Raw genomic sequence first — 26,846 nt, 5'->3', positions numbered from 1 at the left:
CCTTTCTAGCAGTAAACTTTCCGGTCAAACCAGTCTTGTTTTTCTCATGCAAACAGCAGGTAGTCAAACATATAAATAGCAAGAAGTCAAACATGCACTCTCTCTCTCCTTCATTTTTAATAACAAATAGTAATGTTGTTTAGCCATGGGGGTTAGGTAAAAATATGAAAAACTGGACAGAGGTTTGAACAAAAGTTCAAATTGTTCTTCCCTTTCCTTCACATGATTCAGGCTTTCCCATTTTAATGGGAACATAAATTACTAAAACAACAGTTGTATAATGATGCTGTTGATGCTTCATTTATAATCTATTATAGTCTTCAAATCCTTTTCTGTTGTTTAATTTTTGTTTTGCTATCCAAATCACAATCCCAGACACAAAAAGACCCCTACTCTATACATCTTTCCAACTTGATAGTGAATTACTGACAGCTACACTCCAGTTTTCAATCCACTTGATCTCTGCAAAATCTTGAAGATTTGATGAAGTTGATGACTTGCTCACAAGTCATCTCGTTCATCTTTTTGATTCTAGAGATTATCCAAAAACTAGTATTCATCAGATTTTTTTTTTTTTTCAGTTAGAAGGAGTAATCATTCATGGAGCCTAGTATCTTTTCATTCTGTATGGTTAATTCTGGTTATTTATAAATTAGGTAGAAGCTCTTCTTTCCATGAGAAATGGAAAGGAGAAATTGAATGGTGGGAGGTCTTTTTTCAGTTAGTATTGGATTAGCAGTTCTTGTTAGGCTTTACTCAAGATGGATGTCTCTGAGCTTCGCTATGCTGTGCTTTTTCTTTCTCTTCCTTTCATTGGTATGTTCTTGGGTTAGAGAGTTAGTTGTTAGTTCACTCAGATGTATACGTCTATTTTTAATGCAATACCAGGAAAACGATTTTGCAACATTTGTTTTGTTTGTCTTTGTGGTGGGTGCTATGAGGGAGATATTTATTCTGTAGAGTACTTGTGAATAAAAAGTGCTTTATTATTTACCATATTTAGTGAGAGGGTACCTTGTTTGGAAGGTACCACAATAATCCCTTTCTGCTAATGAACATCATCTATTCATGTGCTAAATCTAAACTTGCAGGAGAATAAATTCCTTTGGGAGGTCTCTCTGATTTGCCTAATGCAGACTGTTGCACTCTGTATCCTAGAAAGATAAAATGGACTGTGTTCGCTGTCTACTACAAGCAACTACAACTTCCATTTGTGCTGCTTTTTTGTGATGGAAATTGTCACTATCATTGTATTTTTCTTTTTGCTGGTGTCCAAGCAACCTATTGCCACCATCCATTGGGAAGCAGAAAGAACTTTTCATTAACATTTTTCATTACTATTTCAAAAACTGGAGTCTTTCTGAGATTGATGAACTTCTTACTTCTGACAGCTGAAAAGATGTCAACCAAAATTCTGGTTCTACTGGAAACACAGAGCAAAGTCTCCATGTTTACCAAAAAATGAACAGTACAGTAACAGAGACTTCTCAAGCAAATACTGCTTCTGCTGATCTGATGCTGATTCATGTGGATCTGCTAGCTGTAAGAGCTTTAAAGTCATGGAACGATGCACATCTTCAATGTTTGAATGTGGCTTAAGGGGGGGAAGGTACTTTTAATTTTTCTTTATTTTCTTATTTGTGCTGCAGGAAATAAAAGAAAGTCACATAAAGGTTGGCTACAACTTTCAAATATAAATATTAAGAATCACTATTTCATGTATTTCTTCAATGACATTCCAAGGTCTAACAATGCCAGTCTAGAAAATACAGCCTTTCCCAAATTCTTTTTCTAGCAAATGGGTTTTTAATTCTTGCCTAGCTTAGGTTAAATGGTAGGTGTAATCAACTACCATTTTTAGAAATGTTGATGGATCTTTACATGAAAAATTTCCTAGAAAAGCTAGCTTGGCCTGCTCAGAAATTTTATGGGTTTTATATGAGCACCAATTTCATTTCTGTTCACCTACACATACTGTAGTGTGCTTTCTACCCTTATAAAATATATTATACTTTATATCAACTATGTATTTGTGCATGGTAACCATAGCAGTGGATAATTTGTTTCAGTACTCTCCAAACATGTATGCTCTATCAAAGCTGTAAAACTCTTAACACAGCTCTTGAATGCAAACAACATTTTCAAACTTAAGCTGATCCTGGCACACTCCACGTTACGTGCTTCAAAGGCTACTGGCACAACAAAAAAGCTGTATAAATATGTTGGCACAGAGAGCAAAGGCAGATGTTGCCACCACCTCCACCCGTAGGAATCTGACTGTTAATTCAATAAACCTCTTTTAGCTTTGTTTATATGGTCACTTGGGGAGTCAGCTAGGGATGATAATGTGTCTGTAAACTAGACCGCAGTTTTGCAGCAACTTTCAGCAAGCAAGCAATAGTTTGCATAGTGAACGTTAAACGGATCAGTGGTCATGATCGGAAAGTTGGTGCAATTGGTGGTAATGCCTATAAAAAGCTGTAGAGGAGTGGGGTGAATTTACAGGTGCCTTTAAACAGCAGGAGTAGACACAAAGCCAGTGTAATATGCTCTTCCTATCGAGAGATTCTTTTCACCACTTGCAGGTGACATTGTGAGGAAAAAAGACCAGGAAGCTGTTGAATGTGTTCAGATTATTCTGAAAAGCATGTTTGAAGCCATTTATGTTGTATTCACTTATTCAAAAACACCTGTGTCCAAATACTAAATGAACAGAGTCTTAAAGATCTGCATGAGAAAGGGTCCTTATCATTGGGTTTTGTAAATAGAGGTCAGCTGTAGGGGTAAGCAGAGGAGCTTTTATACGCTATCCAAAGAAAGAAGTGAGGATTTCTGTTTCTGAAAGTGGATCCTACTTCTCCATAAAAGTCATTGACTCCATATAATTGCTTAAAACTGTGTAAAACACACTTAACTTTCTGCTATGCAATTCTAAATGTCGGTCTACTATTTCAGTAGAAGTGAAATAAATATTAATTAGACTTAGAGTTTGTCTTGAACACATGAACATAATTAGGTTCCAGCTATTATTTTCCAAATAGAGTCTTCTTTTACTGGGTTTAGAAAGATTTGATGAACAAGGACTCAAGACCAGTTCATACCCTGTTCTTGTGACTTGTATGGGGGTTGGATTTGACACATCATTTTAAACCATTGTTTTCTGTTTCTGGTTCCCCTTGAGGGTGACAGCCAAATTAACTTCTGGCACAAGTATTATAACTCCATTAACATTTCATGAAAGCTGTGAATGAAAGAGAGCAGTTTAGTAAGTGGAATGTTTGCTTTTAGCAGGGTCTGTGGATGGTACCACTCAGCCATTTGTCTTTGAAACTTATGTCAGTATCTTCAGGCCCATATAGACCATCTTATTTTTCTCTTATTTCCTGTAAAAAAAACAAACCACAGAACACATTTATAAAAATATATTTAAAATCTCTTTTTTGTTATGCCAATGTTTAATTTTTACCTCATCTTCTTTTTCTATGAGAAGTTAAAAGTCACATCCTTCCTGTTGATGTTCATATGACATATTAAGTCTTAGAAGCTAAGTAAATTTGGCAGTTTTTTCTTTGTTGGATTTTGGTTTAAGGTATAAACATGGTATCCTAGGTATGGATTAAGAACCAAGTTAATTTCCTTTGAAAATAATCACATAAATGCAAGTTTATTTTCCACCAAATTTTCAAACTACCTACTGTTTTTAATTCATTCTGAGTTTGACTGCAGTGTTCCCCCCAAAAACACCATTAAGGAAACAGATAATTGCAAAAAAAAAAAGGAAGAAAATAAAAATAAAAATCACTGCTAAACCTTATTTTCGTTTCTTCTCCTCTTTTTTTTTTTTTTTTTCCATGTAGGTTTTTTTTTTTTTCCTTCCTTTTTGTTTAAGCAATGCATAGAAAGCCAAGACATTACAGTCTGCTTGGCTGATCAAATTGAACAGATGGGTTTGTGCCTTTATTTTTTGGAAACAACCCATAAGAATTTTGCTAGCAAACCTGCTGCTAGTAATCTTCTTCGCTAAAATTCCCAATTTAAATATTAGCAGTATCAAACCCACAAGTGTTTTCATATGATAATCAGTGTTACACAGATGTTTTCTGTAAATTGAAAGACATGTTTTGAATTAGTAAGCCTTAAGCAGAGACCAAGTGCTTTTGCTTCTAAAAAAATTGTTTGCTTTAACTTGGGGTATTATTTCTATTCACATGCTTTGATGAAACTGGCATGTGATCTGAATGGTTGTAACACACACAAAAAAAAACCAGATTAGGTTGCTTCTTCTCATTCACATTAAAGATACAGGTTGTGTGAACTCCTGAGTGGCAAATTACCTTTCTCTTTCCAAATAGTTTCAAAAAGATGTCTGAGATTCCAGCCTTTGGTGTTATCTGACAGCTGAAGTGTCATAAAATGGATCTCTTGGTAACACAGTAGTAATTACTCTCCTGGTATGTCAGGACAATTGTCTTTGTTGGTCACCTGAAGTTATCTGTGTTTTCTTACTGCTTCAATTTTTTTACAGAAAATTATTTAAAAAAATTATGAGTTTTTTTTTTCATAGTCCCTGTAAACATCTACGACAGCAGCACAGCTTTAACAGTGTGACTTAATTTTATTGCACCAAGGAAGAACAAAAATAATGTTTGCAACAAGTAGATGGAGTTACACTTGTAAAACTGTGTACATATTGTAAAACTAGTACATATTGATGGTAATTCAGCTACAACAGTTCCAGGCAGGCAATATTCAGGTTTGTGTAACAGCATAACACTTTTTTCTTTTCTTTTTTTTTTTTTTTTTTTTTTTAAGCCATTTGACAAGGCTTTTGTAGGTGATATTAGTCACATTTGCTTATTCTGTTAAAATTTCTGTGTTTTACAAAGTTTTCTTTAAACAGGATTATAAAAGAACAGTTTCTCTTCTAACAGTTTATCAGGAAAAAGACATTTTCAAGTACAAGCTTGTAGATAGTCATATAGCTTGTAGATAAGTCATACTTAGTTACCATATAAAGAATAGGAGCAAATTGTGCATTTCATGCAAAATTATTAAGTATAATCATGTGCAATTAGATATTTGCTCTTCTAATCAATACTTCATAAATTGTTTTTTTTTTTAGTTTGTTTAGACAATTCTTTTTTATTCCAAAATAAAAATTCTATAGCTTTGAAACATATTCTCAAGCAAAGATTATACATCTTGCAATTAGAACTTTCCATTGCTCTTTCAAACTGAAATATAATAAACCAAATTTCACTTCATACTGAAATATCCTTCAAAGTATTTACTTCCTTAAAATGTATATATTAATATTTTACAATTTATCAACTGCCACCATTGCTAATTTGCATACTTGTAACCATAGTAGTTCTTGTTATAATCTTAAAAAACAATAAAGGTTGTATTTGTAAAGTATTAGGTTAGAAGTATACTTATATTTTTCTTGTTATGTCTCTTTGAATCAAAAAGGCTATGCCAGCAAAGACCAATCTGATAAAGAAATACAGTCTTAGCATCATTTATCTGCATCTCAAGATTGGCATAAGCAAAATAACAAAATAGCCTCTTGCTAAGATAATTGCATCTCCATTTAGAATGCTAGTCACTGTAATTATAAAGCCACGTCTTTTCTAGGGTAGGCAATAGATAGGTGTCAAATTTGTAATTAATATCCACAACATGAGCTTTAATAACAGTATTTCTAATTTGCACTTCCTGAAGTATTTAAAAATTAGATTGTTTCACCAGTCATATTTAGAAGAAAAAGGCTTTCACATGTTGTCTTTTCTGTTTATAATTGCCAGTGGGTTGTTCATGTTTCTGTGGCTACAAAAGGGATACTCAGAAAATGAGGAGAATGCAATGTTTTCATACGTAACAACATATTTGTAATCTTTCTTATAATATTACAGTCTAATGCATGTTGAGTGAGAAATACTTGAATGAGAGCTTGAGTCTCTACAAGAATCATCTTGTAACATTTGGCAAACCTAAAAGATTCAGGAGAAAGAAAAATGGTGCAGGAAACTCTTTTTATATGTATTTAGAGGCATTAATACTAAGACCTGGATTATTCTTGATGTGTTTTCTTCCTACCTGTCTACCTGCCTATATAAACGTGCAATAAGCTACATACCAGCTCCTCTCTCCCACAAATGACAAACACGACCTTGAGCTTGAACGGAGGAAACAAAATAAGCAAGAATGTTTTCTTTCATTGCATGTTCCCCGTATTATTTCCACTGCTTTTATTCATTTCTTCCACCAACTTCTTTGAATAATGTTTGATAAAAGGGATAAGATTTGAGGAATCATCTTAATTTCCTAAGTTTTCTTCAAGACTTTGTTGCATGTGTGTGCGTGTCTTTGGGCAAACCATGCAGTCCTCTATTTTCTAGTCCTTTAAAAATAAGAATTGATAGTATTTTTCCTAATTTATATTGGTATTGCCATGGTATACCTTTGAAGTTGTGAAGGACAGGTAATTGATAGAAAAATTCAGGCTGTTCCAGAGAGACTAATTTACATTATAAGCATGGACAAATCTATACGTTTATCTGTTATCAGTCATACCTCCTGAGTTATTTTCAGGTTAAAATGTAGGTATTCATTCAGACACAATTTCTGGAAGACCACTTAAAAGTTTAAAGCATAAAATGTATATCACAGTCAGTAAAAGCACCAAAAAAAAAAAAAAGTTTAGACTATTTACATAACGATACCAAGACTTAACCCATGCTGTTTTAGCAATAACTATTCAGACACATTCATGCTGGTTTTAAAACATGATATGGGTCAAACCATCTTTAAAAAATTACATGGAAATATGTTGTTTCTCTAGAACTGTTTTATGCCAAACATAACTGAATACTTGAATTCTGAGTATCATACTGAATAAGTACAATTTTGAGTGCAATCCAATGCAAACTAGTTAAGAAAAGGGCGCAGAATTACTGCACAAAACTTTTGGGTCTGATCATGATTTTTACTGATTTAAAAGCTTGCCTATAACCGCTGGGAATATCATTAGAAATACCATGCCATGTGCCCCAGAAAATGCCATTGCGAACACCTTTGTATTGCTTGTGGTAGTACTTGCCATTGAGGTTGGCAGACAAGCACGCATCAAACCACCAGCCAGAGCTGTAGTATGCTCCACAGTTTCCTGAAGGATACCTATCGTTGTCCCTATCCGGAGTTGTAAAGAACTTTTGATCGTGGTTGTAATGCCTGCTGTAGTGAAGGGCATCTCCTGCTGTGCCACTATAGCCATGAACACTTAGACGGTACTTGAGATACTCATTGGCCACATAGAAGTGTTCATATTTTGCATACTCTCTGATGCCATTGAAATCTTCGAGTTCAATTCTCAGTTGCATTTCCTGGCTCTTTGTCAGGAGGTGAATTTTGTCATTCCCCAGCCAAAACTCCCTGCTGAGGTTTCCAAAGCCATTTTTATAGTCGTTCCAGGTTCTGTTAAAGTTAGTGCTACCATCCTGACGCTGCTGCAGCACTGTCCAGCCACCTCCATGTGACTGCATGTCACAGTAAACTTCAAAGCTGTTGTTTCTGGGGTCAGGGCTAATCCTGTAGATTCCGTTAGTCCTTCTGCCTGCTGTGTAATGATCAGCACAGTCTCTCTGCATTATTTGTATAACTGGTGGAAGAACAGATAGTGTTAGAATAAACATCATTTCGATATAAAAAAGCCCAGTATTTTTGCCCAGACTGATGTGGCCTACAGAACTTGGGTTGAAGAGACATCTACATAGAAAATAGTGTTACTACAATTTCAGTTCTAGGGAGAAACAGTTTTTTTCGTAATACCTGCCACCTAGGATCTCTGCATCAGATAGCTGTGCAAAACAACCATTACTTTTTTTGTATAAAACCTGCATAATATAATGGCATTTTGATTGTCTGTTTTCCCTTCTGTCCTTTTCTCTACTCTTTATCCTTTCATTGCCTTCTGTAAATTCAGCCTAATTTCTTCAGTCTGTATTTCTAATGCTTCAAACTTGCTGCTTTTTTGTATTTATAGGTATACCACACCCCGTCTACAATTTAAATCTTCATCTGGCAGTATGTCAGAGAAAAAGCTTTGTCCATATGGGAATGACTTCAACCTGGCTATTGTTCAATGAAAATAATTTGATACAGAACATAACATCATTAGGAATGTTTCACGTGTTAATGTTGACTGCATTTCAGGAAACAGAAAAAAGAGTAATAAAATTGTCCTATTTATTGTAGTAGTACTGTGATTCCTGGAAAGATGAAGCTAGAAAAGTGACGGTGCTTTCCTGTTTATTTGGCATTGCTGGCTTTACAATAAGGAAAAGTTTTAGCATCTACCATTAACACAGCTTTTTCCCACCAGTGGGTGATATATTTTATTCAGTAGAAAAATACCCCCAGGTCTTTCCTGCAGGGTCAAAAAAAACATGTTTTATCCACAGTTTCATCCAGTAATAACATTGTGTTCAACAGCATGGCATTATAATTACATATTCTTAAGCAAGTGATAGAGAGAGCTCTCAGAAGTTCCTAGTTAAGACTCAAAACCATAATGTTTACTCCTATTGCAGGTTTGAATTTATGGGCTTGTTCATTTACAGGCTTCAATTGCATATTTTTCCTAGAAAATTTAATTTACTTCTTGAAAGGGAGGAGTGTTCTCAGGCTGCAGCAGGGAATGAGACTTGGGACTTCTTGTTTGCCAGTACAGAAAACTGGACATTTACGACAGCACAGAGTATAGGAGCCAAAGGCTTAAAACCCAGAACTAAATCCACAATACATTCTCATTTATTTCACTCAACTTTGTGTAAGATATTTTGTGGACTGTTTTGAGAAGATACCGATAGAGAATATATGTTTTAGAAATAAATGCTTTTATAACCTGATTCAATTCCTATTTCAATAAAGTTTTGCTCTTGTTTTCAGTGGATGCAGGAGTAGCTCCTGTATAAAAATAAGTTGCAGCTGTTATCCTTGCTAGTTTTCATAATTTATATATTGCTGCTACAAACACTTTTATCAGCACCTACTATAAAATATAAGGAATATCTACATGATCATATGCTGTGAACAGTACCCAACATTTCAGTAAGTGTGAGAAATACCTAAAATTAGTCTGTTATGAAGTACCTTATTTGAATCTGATTAATTGCCCATTACCACTATACCAAGTTACTCATTCTTTTTGTGAATGCTTTATATGTGAATTAAAGTAATTCATTTGTACTTATTTATATCTGATTGTAATAGAAGCATTACTTTTATTATTATTATTCATTTGTTCTTTTCAAACTTTCAAGGATTTCAGCTGTACATGGACTGCACCATCTGCAGATCCTTCAGTTTTCAATATGGATGGACAGAAGAACAGTTATATTTTAAACTTGAATACTAAGTAATAGAAGTTTAAAAACTACAATGCAGCCTGCTCTTTCTCTGCTTTGTCTCTAGAGAGCCTATCTTTGTATGTATGATGTCTGAGTGGCTGAATACACTGACAATCTAGGGAATAGTTCTTGTTTTCAGAGATTCTTACATGTGATACAACTTCACAACATTAAACCCCCCTCAATCTTCCTCTAATAAAAATCAATATTAGAAAGAAAGTCTTAGTTCTATTTCTCGATTTTAATTAGGACAATTGAAAAGTAAAAGAAAAAAGCGTTAGTGCTAATACCTGTTTTCTGTTTTATATTGCTTATATATTAGATTAATGCTAAGATTTTTGTATTAAATTCATGGTACATATGTTACCCACTTGAGAAATACAGTTAATAAACTTCTTTAGCTGAGCCTTTCATATATGTGCTGTGATGACAGAAGATTTATTTTACTACCCATCTGTCAAAAAGATTCACTTGATGTTTCATAATGTCTTGCAGACCTTTTCAGAATAGCTGTAGTTTCACGTTGAAAAAAAACCCATGCAGTTTTTAAGGCACACCTAGAGAAAATTTACCCTTCTCATCCAAGGAGAAAATAACAGTTTAATATCCTTGATGTAGTAAAATGAAGTTAAATTTTCAGATTTATTGATTGAATTGACAAAAAAAAAGTCCTTCAAAAATTCACTTTTTATATTCCATAATAGTCCTATTCTAGGAGGAGCTAAACACCTGCAGCTCTCAGTAACCCTCTAGTGGCAGCTGAAACGTTTTACAGGAGTATAAACGCTAAAAGAGCAAATACTTGTGAAGTTAACACAGCGATTTGATTATATTTTAAGTTGTTTACCCAATCTTTGTAAAATGCACAGAAAGCTTATTGAGGCAGCAAGAATTAACAGGTTACATACCAGGTCTTGGCTGCATTGCTGGACACTTAGAAGCACATTTGTTATCAAGGCTGTTCACAACAAATGTCAAATTTGCAACTTTGCTGTCAACATAATGTTCTACATTGTTCATATTTATGAGGCTTATCTTCTCTAACCGACCCTGCAGTGTCTGAATCTGGCTCTTTGCATTTTTTAAGCTGGTTGCCATTCTGTTAACTTTGCTCTGCAGTTCATTAACTCTGTTATCTTGGATTTTGCTGTTTTCTGATGGAGTTTCTGCATTAGCTAGCAGGAATTCATTACTACTGTCTCTTTCTTGGTTGTCATCTGCCTGCAGCTTGCAATCTTGGCAGCATTTCTTCAGCTTGTTTACTGCTTCCTTAAGGGTCTGTACTTCTTTGAGAGTCTTCTCAAGCAGTCTGAATTCTTTAGGTAACTGGATGGTCATTGGAGGCAGATTTATCTGATAGGGACAATCCTCTCCATCATCACATTTCCGATTAGTTTTGAGCTTTACAGGACAAGTCTCAGTAACTTTCCCTTCTTTAGCATCCTCTTCATTTTCTAAAACAGCTGCAAAGACATTTGTTAAAGCAAGGAGAGCTGTCTTCAGCAAGACTAAGTAAATGAGCAGCTTCATCTTCACAGCGAAACCAGCAGTATGAGGAAGTATGTGAAAGTGGAACAACTTTATAAGGGCAGCTTGAAGCCTGTGAGTTATCAGACAGCCTACACTGTTCTCAGAAATGGGTGGGAGTGCTTGCATCACGAGTGATTAATAGCAGAGCAAAGTAGGTAGTGCTTGCAAGAATAGCACATTTCAGAAAGTATTCCTGACTCAGAACTAGTGTATGTAAGCAAAATGATGAAATGCATGTGTGCCGATCACTTATGCAGTTTACTTTCATTCCTTTTTGGACATGGATTTTCTTCTTTTTGGAAATAAGAATCACTTAATCTCTTAGCTCTGTGTTATAACAGTCTTCTAACATCTGTTTCTTAACATTTTAGTGTTCTAACGCTGCTTTCAAAACCAGACTATAGTTTTACCACAGTAGGTGGAAAAAGGTGAAAAACAGCCCCTTTCCCAGTTTGAGGATCACAGCAATAGCGTCACTGACCCTCAGTCCCCTTCTTCCTAAAACCTTTTTTTAACTGAGCGGATGGATTCCTGAAAATTATTTGAATCCCAAAGCACGTTGAAACATATGGTTTTGGTTCCAAACATTTTTCAGGATAGAGACACAAACTAAGAAGGATGAGCAACACTTGGTTATTCCTATTTTGCCTGTCACTGCTTAAAATAGTTATCTGGAATATTCATGATTTGTATGGCACATCACAGTTACTATTCACTGTTACCTGATTCTGAGTGCTTACTACTGAACCTTTCTAAGTGAAGGGAAGGGAACATAAGATACTTCTGCCTCCACCCCTCCTTGGTCCGAGCTGTTGGACTGATTCTTCAGAAAACTGAAAGCAAATCCTGGTGTTCTGAATAATGTCCCAAGTTCTAAAACTAAAGCAAGGCATAGAAGCATAGAATCAGCAACATTGGAAAAGACCTTGGGCCCATCAATTTGGGGTATTCCCTTCTGTATTCCTGATTTTGGTTTGTACTCTTCTTTTTACTGTGCTCTGTATCACCTTTAAGAGTTAATAATGTACTTTGCATGACTAATCACACCAAACAAAATTACTCCAGCTCCAGGTGACAATTGCTATGTACTTTGTCATTTTTATTCTACAGCCACCTTTGCCATTCTCACATGGTGTCTATGCAGTTTTAGTGATCTATGCCATTTTTCTTGTGCCCCAAAGCAAGGCTACGTGGGTATGTCTTCAAGCATTCATAGCTCAGTCAAGAGCTAAATACTTTGCATGAGTAAAGGGTTTTTACACTAGTTCTTGTTTAATTAGTCCAATCTGAACAATATATTTCCCTAAACCCTAGTTGAAATTATTCATAATACAGATTAAACATTAAACAGGCATTAGTCACACACATTCTCTGTAAATTCATGATCTCTGGGCTGTTACTAGCTTTCATAGGTACCACAGGCTTATATTGACAGTACGGGAGGGAGACTTGGCAAAAAACCCCTATCTTTTTAACTTGCTACAACAATTCCTTCAGATTCTTGCATAGCACAATGGTCTGGACACTTTCTTAGGAACTGGGTTTTAAATCTATCTTTCCCATACTCTAGATGAACATCCCAGAACGTGCTTTTAGTTTTGTGGCAAAACTGTCTATCTCTCCCTTTTGCATCATAGGTAGTTCTCTATCAATGAGATGAAAGACACCCCGCTTGGGTGTAAGGTACTGAAATCACCTTGGTTTTGCTAGAAATGTATCAAAACTGAAATGTTCGTAGCAGAAGAAATGCATGATTTTAATTTGTGAGAAATTTTTTAAGATTAGTAATTTGATTAATAGGATCCTAACTATTTTTCTAGGCATTTAACAGAGCCTTGTTCTCCTGTATGGCTGCTACTGTCAAACTGGGGAAAGCTGTACCAGCCTCTTTTGAGGGGCTTTAGAATTAAAATATAATTTCTAAATCCTTGTTATTTGGGAAGCCACAATTCCCCCACCCTGTTCAGTTTACAATGAACTCTGCTGTCTGCTGTGGAACTTTGAACTGGACAAATTATTCTGTTTCTGTAAAATTAACAATAATTATCCTTGGTAGACCACATCTTGTGAATTGCCTTGACATGTTTAAATGCATCTCAAATATTGTTATTAATATATGACTGTTGTCATATATTCATCATTAGACCATAGTAACTTCAAGAAGGGCAGAAATTTCTAGTAATGTTGAATATTTAAAAAAAAAAAGGAAACTTTGCATAGTAACATGAAGTATCTGAGCTTTTCAAACATCTTTGTCCTGAGACATTCATTCCTTGATCCCTTATATGCTTTCACTTTGGGATATTTGCTTCCTCCTTTGAATGAGATTTCTGTAATCTTGAGATGCTCCGCTATCCTCTGGATTTTGTTATTAGGGTATCAGCAGTCTATTTGAGCCTAAAAACCCCATTTCTCCATCAGATACATATATGCTTCCCCTACCTGGAGAAGTCTTGTAATTGAGGACTGTTTTTTCTTCCTGTTCTGTCAGGGAATAACTATTCAAAACAATTTGTCAGGTTTCTCTTCTTCCTTCAGGTACTCAATCTAGTATTCCACAGCTTTTTTCATGTTTTCATGCCTCTTTCCTTCCTTGGGATAAATGAAGCAAACTTTCAAAACTGAATTTTTCATACATCTTCTCCTAGAAAGGACATTGAGCAATCTTAAATGCTAAAATGCCAATGCAACTTGATTAATGGCAGAAATATTGGACCCGATCAAAACTGAGAACTGCAGTTTATTTATAAATGAAGCTTCTTCCTAGATGGGGCTTTCCTAGATCCCTAGAGTATAATGTTTAAAACTTTACAGTAGTGGAACAATCACAAAATCCGAAAGCCAAACCTTTTCAACTGTGAAAGGATCTAACTGAGTAATGCTGTTGACCTCAAGTAAGACTATTCTACCAAGGTCTTTTGTTTGGTTAAAGGTCATTTTTTTGTGGCTTTTCATCTCTCTTAATTTACTTTTTATGAATCTTTTTACTTCTATAGACTAAAGAGATATCCTAAACTTACAGGCATATCTTCCAAAAGATAAAGAAAATAACTAAGAGCTCATGATATTCTCAAATTCTACTGAAGATGTTCATTCTGTTCCCAGAAGTACCCAGTGGCTGCAAGGTTAAAGAAGTAATATAATTTGGTCCCCAGACTTGCCTGGGGACTGTTTATTTAAAGTTTATCAAAAGCAGCATGAAACAGTTCCCATGATCTTTTAGAGAAAGGGTGTTTTTTTTTTCTGGAAGATAATGGAATGTAGGTCAAATAGAACACAGCAAAGACTGTAGGCAGATGTTAATTTAACTAGTGACTGTGGCAATTTAAAACATGACAGCTTGCCATCTGTTTGGTTTCTGGCTTTGTGCTGGGATGTAGTATCTCGTGCAGAAGAGTTGCTTCGTAACACCTAAGTTCATGTAAGCAGTTCAAATGATTGGTATGAACAAACCTGAAACATGTCTGGGCTCATTCATATTGGTAGCAGAGGTGTGATGTGTTAATATTCATGTGCTGCAGTGATATTTTTGATGTTTTTTGTAGATGTCAGTGATTCTGTGATATGTTTTCCCTGTGAAAAAGGATGAAAAGTAATTAACTTTCAATTTTTTCCACAATGTGGAATGTATGTGTAAGTCCATACTAGAAACAAATTCTGATTTACAATTATTTTTTATTAATTCAGTTGTTCATTAATTCAGTAGTTGTTCTTCATGCAAGCAGTCTTTATGTTGTCCAGTGGATCATGGGACTAGCTGTTCAACTTTGTGTCTGTGAGAACACTTCAGAGCACAGAAAGGAAGGCAATTCTATTCCATTCGATTTGAATTGTTAATATGCTTATTGAGATACAGATTGCATAGAACTAATAGCCACGTGGATTCTCTGTATCATCTGTTTAAATTGTTCTTTTTATCTTTGGTCTTGTTATTTTTTAGTTTTAGAGGGCCCTTTGGCAGTTTATTTTTCATTAAAAGATGCCTGGCTGATCCATCTGTAATTAAAAAGTGAAACTGTAGAAATTCTGTGTAAGGCAATACAGTGCTATATCTACCATAAGTAGGTATATTAAGGTTTTTCACGTATGCCTTTACGCCCACTCGCAATTATGTCTTGATTATGTAGCATGATCTGCATATAGCTTTTTTTATGTGAAATACATTGTAGACTATGAGCCTTTCAGTGAAAAAATTATATAAAAGACTCCATATCTACCTAAATGAGTAGATATCAACAATTTATTATGCTCATTATTTTTAGTGTTTGACTTTCATCTGTTGAGTTACTGGCTTCTTGTATGTGGATCCAATGCATCCAAGTTACTTTCCTTTAGACAACAAAGTTCAAGGAAACATGAATCTTATGCCCTCACTTTGTGAAATAATATCCTATATTCAAAAAGTGAATGCTATCTTCTTATTCATTGTATTTATGGCTTTATTGGAATCAGAAAGAAGGCAAAATAATTTGCGAGGCACTTCATGAAATACAAAAAAACTACTTTGTTAAATTACTTAAATTTTCTTAGCTTCCCAATAGAAAAGGATCTGAAAGGTGATTTTTCTTTGTGTAAAAATAGCACTTTTAAGGAAAAACAAACTTACATATAAATGCAATTTTATACAAATGTGCTTGTTATTTTGTTCTAATTCTGCTCATCATAAACCTCAGGAGAGAAACACCTGACTGCATTTGTACAACCAATAGCCTCATGGTTTCAGGTGGTGGTGTTTAGCACCTAAATTGAATGTTGAGAAAACCCAGTGACAAATCTTTTTCTACTTGAATGGCTAATAAATATGCTTTCCCAGGGACTTCCCATACTTAGCCTAAAAAAAAATCTGCCTGTCAGTATCTATGTCGTTACAGATGAGAGGGATTCCAACTTCTTTTTTAACTCTAATGACAGCATTAATTTAAGAATCAGACTGTATTTTTCTTTAGCTTCTACCATCCTAATCTTTCTCTGGAATAATGACTTAAACAAGGCATATCATTCCCTAAATATCTGTAGTATGGCTATTCCTGTCTGTACATTAAATGCTTCATGATCAACAAAATGAGATGCAGAATTTCATCAAAATACTGCTAACTGCAATTTACTGCATAACTAAATATTTACAGTTTTAAATTAGTGATTTTTATCTTCTTGTCTTAGAATACTTAGACTATGCGCTGAAGCCTGAAATATTGTTGAGTAGGGAAATTCTAGATAATTTTAGAAGTGTTAGTCTTCTATAACTCTATGAATATTTGATGTATATTGAAAAAAATGAGTGATGTACATGACTGAATAAAAAGTATAATAATTATTTATACTAGGCATACATAAATTGTGATGCAAGACTTTACATTAATAACAGAGTTCAGGTCATTTAAACATGAGGTGCTTAGTCTGAGCTAGTCATCTTTGGCTCCCCCTGTTGTCAAAGTAAGTGAGTAAGAGCCTCATTGAGGATGTTTCTTATTTCTTATAAATACTGGACAGCACTCTGAAATCATTTAATGAGTAAAATTTTATTATTAAAAAGAAGCAGAATCTTAAATATATTATTTGGCCATACTTGAGGGGAAAGCTTCAGTTCCCTTAGTGCATTATCATGGTCCAAATTATCTAGCTTTTTTCTAGGTAATTTGGAGGTATCAGGCACAGGCAAGACAAACACGAGTAGATATCCCTATCTCACCTTTTTTAAAGGATGAGATAGATTTTGTGGTTACTGATAGCCGCCAATATGGATAGAAATGCGAGAGTCATAGCATGGGTTCTGCATGCTTGTACCTGTTGCCCCCCTACAATGTAGAAATAACTCCTGAAAAATCAATGGGAGATGGTATTGCCTTCTCCCCAGACTAAGAAGCACCTAAGCTGTGTGGTAAGTGTCCAAACAGTGTGGATTCAGTGAGGGTTTTGACAAAGTATACAGAGCTTTCTATTCAAAGAGGAGAGCTTATCCTTTTTCTTCCCTGAATGTTTAAACACTTAAATATTATCCAAAGAGGTAAGAAAAGCTCTTCAAATAAACATCACAGTGAGAAAATTCCAAACCTCACATAGCAGACTCTCCAGAAGAGCCGTTTGCCAAGCAGGTAATACTATACTGAAATCCTGACTGTATTCAGACTATAAAATACATTAATCCCTTGATATTTTTATGTTCTCGCCTATTATGAAGCAAAAGAGTTGTTTGACGATACCTTTCAGATGTTTGAAATAAAATTAGTACAAAATGTTGGATATTCTTTAGGCTGAAATAATATTAAGCATAGTTACAAAGTCTTGTTATAATTGCAAAACCCGTGGTTTAGAATGAGGAGGTGGGAAGTGTTATTGTTCCATTCCATCTTAGAATACATTTTACTTATTTTGAAGTATTTGCAAATATAATTAGAAACACATGTTAATCTGTCATTTCTGTGAAATACAGAGATTCTAGGCACTGTTGAAATTAAATGTTTCTTAGGAAGCCTTTGAATGTTTCACAATTATTATGAGTAACTGATATTAACCAGTAATTTATTGGTGGTGGCTATATTCATTTTCTGCACTTTTCTTGGTGCTTTTTATCAAAAGAGCGTGAGGAATTAGACCAACTTTCAAATTGTGTCATCTTTTTAAGTTTAAAATTTGGCTTAATTTTATTCATTTTTGGAGAGTCACGAAAGAAGCTTAAAAAGACACTAATTCAAAGTGGGGAATGTCAGAATCCCTAGAGTTCATATTTATATCATAGTTGAGTTACAGAAAGCTTCTTCTGAAATTCCAAATGACTTCCTTGCTGTATTGCTTTGAGATGACTGTCAGAAAGGATTGAATATAATCTGTTAAAGTGGAGAATGCAGAAGCATACTGCACTTAATGAGGAGTGAGGAGGTGCTGATTGTAGTCAGGGCTAGATTTCAGATTTCGTTTTGCTTACGTGGAAGAGTGTTTCATTTATCAGGTGGGTCATCTCCCTTTTGTGGTTTTAATTTACCTCTTTGTTACCAACTCACCTACATCTAGGGGCCAGTAGACCTGAAGTCAAACCAGAAGGATATACAGGCGTTCCCTCATATTGCGGGTAACCTCAGATTGTGCTCACTTTTTCTTGAATTTTCCTTAAGACATTTTGAAGAGAGCTCAGATGGGGAGCTGTTGGTGGCAAGCAAGTATGACCTTATACCTGTTCTCAATGTAGAGACAAGTTAAGCAGGTGTACTGAACAGCTAAGCGAGCATATGCATTTTCTCTTGTTCCATGGATTCCTACATATAAAAGGTTCTTACCCAGAGCCAGAAAATTCACTTTTTTTTTGCTAGAAAAATATGAAGGATATGCCCTTCCCTTTACCCTTTTCAGCAAAATTTTCCTCCATAGTCTTTATCGTAGAACAGGATTACCCAGTCCTTTATTTCTTTTTACTGATAGAAAGAAACAAGTTTGTTTTGGAATTTGGGTTTGGGTTTGTTTTGGTATGTTTTATTTTTCTGGTAGAAAAGCCAAACTTCAAATAGCAAGGTAACATGAAAAAAATGTTAAAAGTCTGAAAATTATACTCATGTTAATCAGTTAAACATAGTATAAAGTAAATGAAAGGGTAATGTAATAGGGTAAAATAAACATAACAGAAATCTTAAATGAAAAGGAAAAAATACAAGTAAATCCAGTAATGAAATGCATACTTCCATACTTTGTATTTAATTACATTTATGGGAACATGGGGAAAAGGAAAGCAGGCAGGCAACCATCCATTGTCAAAAGTTGCCAGGCAACCATCCGTTAGCAGCCAAATTTTCATCCAACTTTCCAGTAATTCTGTATTTGGATAATGAAAATTTATTTTAGTTTATCATAGAATCATAGAATCATAGAATAGTTAGGGTTGGAAAGGACCTTAAGGTCATTTTGAGTGTGTTTAAAAATATATGGCATCCCAGCTCATTGTATAATGTGAAGGAAAAGCTGAGAAAAGCAAAATACAGTTAAGTACAACTGATGTGGAAAGGGATTGGAAGACTCAAGAGTTTAAGAATATTTCTAGGACTGTACTCCAAATTCCCGTATAACAAACTTATTTCAGATCTTTCCAGGTCAATTATAATGAGCACAGGTCTGAAAAAGACATCCTTAGTTGCCATTTACAAGCTCTTTTTTTTCTTCACTATCCATCTTCGCACTCATTCTTTTCCTTTTCAGTGTTGCAATGTTGAACTAAGAAGAACTACCATTTTACTTTCTCCAGCAACGTGAGAGCTTCCAAGCAATAAAATGAACTAGGAGTGCATCTTGGGAGGGAGGAGTGAAAAACATCTTCTTTTTTATACTTAGGATATTAGTCTTGTACACAGCTTTATTTTTTAATAGAAACGTGGCTAACAGATCTAACAGACCAGAAGAAAATTTTCATACACCTGCCTTGAGAAATGCTATGTCTGTGTGTGTGTATGGATATATATATAAAAATACTGTTGGCTATTTTGTCATTACTTGCTTTATTTGTGTGCTCCTGAATGATGACTTTTTTTTTTTTAACTAGTTTGCAAGCTTACTTCCTTCTCTAAGGTTGAAATCTGAAAGCTCTAATACTCATTACAGTCGCTGCTGCCAAAGTATAACATGTTTTGAATTAACCCAGAGCTTATTTAAACATATGTTGTCTAAACTTAAGTGTTTTTACAAATAATAAAAGTTAGGAATAGTTTCTATATTTTACATTGAATTTTCATGTTACTATTAATAGGAATTACTAAAATTAATCGGGGTGGTCTTGTGTTAAATGTGCAAGATGGGCCATTTTGAGATTATTCTGGTTTGAGTAATCTTTGCAAGACCCATGGCACTAGATTTCACAGGAGTCTGGGAACTTCAATAGTGACTGTTGCACAAGACATTAATGCTGTCTTTCAAGCATCTCTCTTCTGAAAGTCTGAGGTGTTGGGTACCTTGTACAAGTTATCTTCTCCTTTCTGTCATGGATATTTATAATTTATCTGCAAAATACCAACACCCATTCCATCTTAGAATACATTTCAGTGATTTTGCAGCATTTGCAAGCATGATTAGAAACACATGTTAGCCCTATCATTTCTCTAACATGCAGAGGCTCTAGGGGCTGTTGGAATAACATGTTTCTTAGGAAACCTTCAAGTGGTTCACTTTCACAATGCTTATGAGTAGCTGTTGTTAATCAATAACTTCAGATTTATTCAGGTTATTAATCAGATTTATTCTGCATGAGGTGAAAAGCATCAGTGAAGTGAGTATTCATTTAATCCATTTCAACAAGATTTTTTAAAAATTACTTGTGTCATGCTGACTACTGTATATGCCTTTTATAATGGATATTACGAATATAATATAAATTTTTTTTTAATAACTGGTAGATACAACAGGCACAAACAGTTTTACAAAGCTAAAATAATCTGGTTGTTGTCCTTAGATTAGTTTTCCAAATACTATTTTGACAGCTAAAGGGAAACTGAGTAGATAATGTTGTTCTCCACCATAAGATGTTTGTCCTCTAAACTAAAGTATATAAAGATAGGTGAAGGAATGATCTGTCATAATGTAATGTCAGGGACAGAAGCATATCTACAGATAAAGTATAGGCAAGGTCTGTGATTACAAATCAAGAAAGCCAAATGTGCATGTTTCCGTGCGATCAAATAAAGAGTAAAATATTTAGAGGGAAGTGATACAGGAAAAATTATTATAATAGTTACTGTAATTTGCCATTGAGCTGGAGGATGTCTGGCCACAGGAGGTGGTTTGCTTCAGGACTGTAAATGACCTTCTAAGAATATGGAAGGACAACCAGTTCCTTGGTTCTAGCTCCATTCTAGGTCAAAGTCATCCCAGCTGGAAAACTGTTTACTTCCTAGCCCACGCAATGACAAACAAGTAAGCAATCAAGTAGTGGCTCTAACAGAAGGTGGTTCCTACCTATTTGCAATATCCTTTGCAAAAAGCTGTTACTCATTTTCAGCTGACTCTGCACAACCATGGTTCCAGGTCTAAGTGGGCACCTACTATCATTCCAGTCCTATCTCTAATTTTTGTTAACAATAGGCAAAGTATTCAGGGACTGGTAATTTGATATTCATCGGCATCATAGAGATGTGTAAGGAAATCAGTTGCTAACTCCATTCTAGGTATTCAGTGAATTCCTGGGAACACCTATTGATTTGATGGATGGACCACTCAGTGGATAAAGAACTGGCTGGATGGCCGCACGCAAAGTGTTGTGGTTGGTCAATGGCTCAATGTCTGGCTGGAGACCAGTGGCGTCCCTCAGGGATCGGTGTTGGAATCGATCTTGTTCAACATTTTTGTCACTGACATGGACAGTGGGATTGAGTGCGCCCTCAGCAAGTTTACCAATGACACCAAGCTGTGTGGTTCGGTTGATACCGTGGAGGGAAGGAATGCCATCCAGAGGGACCTCGACACACTTGTGAGGTGGGCTGATGCCAACCACATGAAGTTTAACCATGAGAAGTGCAAGGTCCTACACCTAGGTGGGAGCAATCCCAGGCACAGCTACAGGTTGGGAAGAGAAGAGATTCAGAGCAATCCTTTGGAGAAGGACTTGGGGGTGTTGGTCGATGAGAAACTGAATATGAGCTGGCTTCAGTGTGCGCTTGCAGCCCAGAAAGCCAACCGTATCCTGGGCTGCATCAAAAGGAGCGTGACCAGCAGGTCAAAGGAGGTGATCCTGCCCCTCTACTCTGCTCTTGTGAGACCTCACTTGGAGTATTGTGTGCAGTTCTGGTGTCCTCAACATAAAAAGGACATGGAACTGTTGGAACAAGTCCAGAAGAGGGCCACGAGGATGATCAGGGGACTGGAGCACCTCCCGTATGAAGACAGGCTGAGAAAGGTGGGGCTGTTCAGCCTGGAGAAGAGAAGGCTGCGTGGAGACCTCCTAGCAGCCTTCCAGTATGTGAAGGGGGGCTATAGGGATGCTGGGGGTGGACTCTTCATTAGGGACTGTAGTGACAGGACAAGGGGTAACGGGTTAAAACTTAAACGGGAAGTTTAGGTTGGATATAGGGAAGATATTCTTTCCTGTGAGGGTGGTGAGGCACTGGAATGGGTTGCCCAGGGAGGTTGTGAGTGCTCCATCCCTGGCAGTGTTCAAGGCCAGGTTGGACGAGGCCTTGGGTGACATGGTTTAGTGTGAGGTGTCCCTGCCCGTGGCAGGGGGGTTGGAACTTGATGATCTTAAGGTCCTTTCCAACCCTAACTATTCTATGATTCTATGATTCAGCTAACATAGCTTCTGAAGACCATTTAATTTACGCATCACCTGTTATCACATATGTGGGAATGGCAGCCTTGAAAGCAGTATATATCTGTTTTATCACCACAGATTACACAATTTTTTACCATAGGCTCATGCTTTCCTGCTTCTTCACAACTATTTCTTCCTCTCATGCAGTTGCCCCTTTCCCTTCTGCCTTTACAAAAATCTTGGAGAAAACAGTGTGCCGGGCATTAATAACAAATTCTGGGATCAGGGTAGCCTGGCGCTGACTCTCTCATGGCTCTCCAAATAAAGTTTGTAATGGGATCTATCTGGTGCTCATAGTTTTCACAGTAACCTCACTCCCTTTGACATGTGGTATGAAAATCCATGCAGTCTGTCTTATGTAGTCCTCAAAGCTACGTGTCTTCACATTTTATATGACCAGCTTTATCGGAATAGAACACTTAGCTCTGAACTGAACTAAGAAATAAATTGTACTAAGTGTAAAAAGCTTGTTGGATGTAAAGGAGAAGACATAGTCTTGAGCACAAGTAAGTTTATTTCTGTGTAAACATTGTCCAACATGGCATAGATCTCCAGTGAGAAGCCAAGCAGTAACAAAAACTGGAACTCACAGGTACAGATGAATGGATCGTGGAGAAAGGGCATGAGTGAGGTGGCATGCAAATAGGACAACCATATCTGCATGAGGTTAAGAAATAAATAGGTTGAGACAGGAAATTTTTTTCTTTCTCACAGAAGAACTACTTAGTATTGTGAACTTAAGTGAACAGTATCTTTGCATCATACGGGATGCCAATATATTTAAGAGATGCTTATCTTTAATCTCATGCAGACAAGTGAAAGACAGATCTACTTTCCTTTTCTCAGGGCCTCTGACATCAAAGATGGTCTTTGCTACCATGACATTTTTTTCAGTGGATCTTAAAAAAACCCTATAAATCAAAGAGTTATCAACAAAATATGTACTTCCTTTGGCATATTGACTTGGCTTCTGATTCTTGACCATAGGACTGGTTCTGGATGGTTTCTCCTGGATATTCAAGAAAGGGGCATTTACAGAATAGCCCACATATGAATGTCTTTAATGACCCTTAGTTCAGCTTAGAAAGAGGCTTTCCCCCCCTCTACAAGGCGTTTCCCTGTAGAGAGTCTATTGCTCTCTACAACTACCTGAAAGGAGGTTGTAGAAAGATGGGGATTGGTCTCCCAAGTAACAAGTGACAGGACAAGAGGTAACGGCCTCCAGTTGCACCAGGGAAAGGTTTAGATTGGATATTAGGAAGAATTTATCCATTGCAAGGGTTGTCGAGCATTGGAACAGGCTGCCCACGGAAGTGGAATCACCATCCTTGGAAGTATTTAAAAGATGTATAGACGTGGCACTTAGGGACATGCTTTAGTGATGGACTTGGCAGTGCTGGTTTAAATGTCAAACTCAATGATCTTAAGGGTCTTTTCCAACCTAAATGATTCTGATTCTATGATCCCAGAAGATATTGTCATATTGCTGCTGTGATATTTTGCAGTGGTAAAATTGAGTTCCTAGCCTTATTTCCTATTTATATTAAGGACTTACTCACTGGCCAAAATTACTGCCCTCAGGACAACTGAGGAATTGCCTAAGAGATGGGTAGATCAGACACATATGGGCTTTGTAGTACTAAATATGTGTAGCAGTTTGATCGTGGTGTTTGACAAAGGCCTGCACAGGTATGTAAGAGAATGCTTTCTGTGGCTTGTGGGTGATCCAGCTTGAGCCCAACTCATCTTTATTACAACAATATTGCACATGGAGACATTTTAAGCCTCAGTTTCACCTGTGCAGGCCAGCTGGTATATACCCAAGCTGAACCAGTTAAGCAACATGGAAAAAGGGTGACTCAGAGCCTGAATTCAAAGTCAAAACAGAATTATCATGAAATATCAATACAGACAGAAAATCAGAGAAGATATGGTGGTATGGGTAACACTGTAGTTGTGACAGACACATTCTTTATAATCTTAAATTTATGCTTTAAATTACTATGTAAATAAGCATTTTTTCATCTGTGTATTTGATTTGGTTGTGGATTTGATTTGGTGTATTACCAAAGACTGTACAAACTAAAAGGCTGCCAATTATAGTTAGAAAAAGTTGCAGCAGAATGAAAGTATTAGTTCTTAGGAGATTTCATAACTGTCTGTTTCCCTTCCATAGCTGTTTTCTGCTGGAAAAATCGAATGCACCAGAGTAGCAGAGCTGAAGGGAAAGTACACCCTGCTGCGTAAGACTGTGATAAGGTATAATGTTCCTTTTTAGTCTTTAAGAAGCCAAAGCATTACATATTTAAAGTAATTTTCTGCTCATCCTATGGCCTAATTATCATTGAAGGCTTTCTTAAAGTGATTGTTCATAAAGAGGAAGCAAGAACACAACATTGAAAATAATATTATTTAATAGAAACTTTCAGGGTAATTTGGGATATTTAAATACTTGTTTGAACAATGTCTTTTTTAATATAATCATAATAATAATGGCAGAGGAAGGAAGCACAAACTGCAACAGACAATATACAAATTTAAAATAAATATATGTTTGCAGATCATATAGCTGGAATTGTAACATAGGACTTGCTGAGTTAACTTCACAGAGAACCACTGAAGAAGCTAAAGGCTCCTTTCTAAGGAGGAAAATGAGACTGTCACATTTTTATAGGTGTGAATTTTACCCTCTGAGAATATTGACAGTCATGTTAGACAGACTGCTAATAAATTTAGAAGGTTAGAACATTAAGCTTCAAAGTATAAATGAAACTCCAAGTGTAGTAGTTGTGGGTCTGTGCTGCCCTGGTACTTGCTGGAAGAGAGAAATCATGCTCATAGCCTAGTGCTAGGCTTGAGCAGAGCACGTGTGAATGAAAGGAAAGAGGCAGGGGGCCAAAGTGCAATGCAGTACTGCAGCTGTACTGGATGAACAGTCCTATTGCAAGCAGCACAATGCTGCGTCATTATTTGTGATTAATAATTGTGACATTACTTGAGGTATAACCATAATTATCAGTAAAATCAGCATCATGAGACTCTTTATATTTCTGTAGTATGTACCATAATATCCACCATATAAACAATATTTTAGCCAAGTTTCCCTGACAGTTGACATCAAAACCTTTATGGCAACTCTGCTTATAAAACCATGGCTATTCTGTCATTGAAGCTAAAGCCAAGCTTAAGGATACTAAAACTAATTCAAGTTGCACCAACTTACTTGGGTTATGCTGCGATTTGGTGTGTCTCCTGGCAATCTGAATAGCAACCAGTGCTAAATAATGTACAGTAATTTGAAAAGGGGCTCACAAAATCCTGAAAACACAGTTTTTCTTGGGTCTTCTAATTTCATCTTAATAAAATGGGGAGTTAGATTAGGCTCTGAGTCTGTATGAAGTCATCTGACCTTATCCAGTTTACTGAATAGCAAATATTTTTGGGAAGCAGAATTAAAACCAGCACTACTAAATGCAAGAAACATTTTAATGCTCAGAACTAACCATATTACGAGGCTTTTGGATTAACTGAGAAGGTTTCTACCATACTGGTGTTCACTGAACTGAAGTAGAAATCCAGTAGCTGCTGAACCTGATCAATTTTTAGCAGTGTTAATTTGAAACCAGCCTTTGGTTGGAAAGAATACAAGCATATTAGTACATATTTCATATTATATTTATATAATATTCTTTGAGAAGGCTGCATGGAGACCTCACAGCAGCCTTCCAGCATCTGAAGGGGGCCTATAGGGATGCTGTGGAGGGACTCTTCATTAGGGACTGTAGTGATAGGACAAGGGGTAATGGGTTAAAACTTAAACAGGGGAAGTTTAGATTGGATATAACAAGGAAGCTCTTTACTGTGAGGGTGGTGAGGCACTGGAATGGGTTGCCCAAAGAAGTCGTGAATGCTCCATCCCTGGCAGCGTTCAAGGCCAGGTTGGATGAGGCCTTGTGTGACATGGTTTAGTGTGAGGTGTCCCTGCCCATGGCAGGGGGGTTGGAACTTGATGATCTTAAGGTCCTTTCCAACCCTAACTATTCTATGATTCTATGATATAAATATTCTTTTGTGTAAAGACTATTTCTTTTCATGTATAATAAGTGGAATATGGGCTGAGTGAAAACAGGACTCATCTGTCTTTTCTGTCTTACATAAAACTACCATTAACACCATGCAGCAAAAGCATGAAAATGTTAGATGGTGCATTACATCACTCATTTTTTCTACAAAAGTACATAATTGTCATACTTCTATAAGAAAGTCAATTGAAGAGAATCATGTCACATTCTTTACTTAGATCTAGTCATGCATCAAAGCAAAACACCAATGCATGAATGAGTACTAATTCCCACAGATAAATTTCTCTTTCCGCTAAAAGAAAGCAAGGGGAATCAATTACTAAAACCTGATCATGATCTCCAGTATATTTTAAAGACTTTTCAGACATCAAAGCTGGGATTCACTTGTCTATATGTTAATATCAGTAAACATGCACATCTGAAGTAGGTATCTAGAGTCCTTTATTTCTTGGTTTCTGTTTTGCACAGTTTGGTATTCCGTAAAGCTGAGAGATAGCGCCTGGCAGATAACATATTTGGTACATTTCTGCAAAGTGTTACATGCAT

General features: G+C 36.1%; 2 protein-coding genes across 6 annotated transcripts in view; one reads left to right on the top strand and one right to left on the bottom strand.

Moving 5' to 3' along the window:
• Window positions 1-26,846, top strand: part of CCDC146 (coiled-coil domain containing 146) — a 72,125-nt gene that overhangs the window by 10,063 nt on the left and 35,216 nt on the right. For 3 of the 5 annotated variants that reach the window (XM_061467351.1, XM_061467350.1, XM_061467348.1), the window contains exon 3: window positions 24,395-24,477. The exons of the other annotated variants lie outside the window; for them this stretch is intronic. In XM_061467351.1, coding sequence (XP_061323335.1) covers window positions 24,395-24,477 — 83 coding nt within the window. The remainder of the gene's footprint in view (window positions 1-24,394; window positions 24,478-26,846) is intronic. 5 annotated transcript variants of the gene reach the window in all.
• Window positions 5,008-11,081, bottom strand: FGL2 (fibrinogen like 2). The gene is made up of 2 exons (XM_061467347.1): window positions 10,319-11,081; window positions 5,008-7,660 (listed from the first exon to the last, which is right to left on the bottom strand). The coding sequence occupies exons 1-2, from the start codon at window positions 11,064-11,066 to the stop codon at window positions 6,954-6,956; spliced, it is 1,455 nt and encodes a 484-aa protein (XP_061323331.1). The 5' UTR covers window positions 11,067-11,081; the 3' UTR covers window positions 5,008-6,953.

Source organism: Pezoporus flaviventris, unplaced genomic scaffold (assembly GCF_033815535.1).
Source record: "Pezoporus flaviventris isolate CSIRO_AGI_PZ_B2104156 unplaced genomic scaffold, CSIRO_AGI_Pfla_v1 ptg000045l, whole genome shotgun sequence".
NCBI lineage: Eukaryota > Metazoa > Chordata > Aves > Psittaciformes > Psittacidae > Pezoporus > Pezoporus flaviventris.
This window is presented reverse-complemented; position numbering and strand designations above follow the sequence as displayed.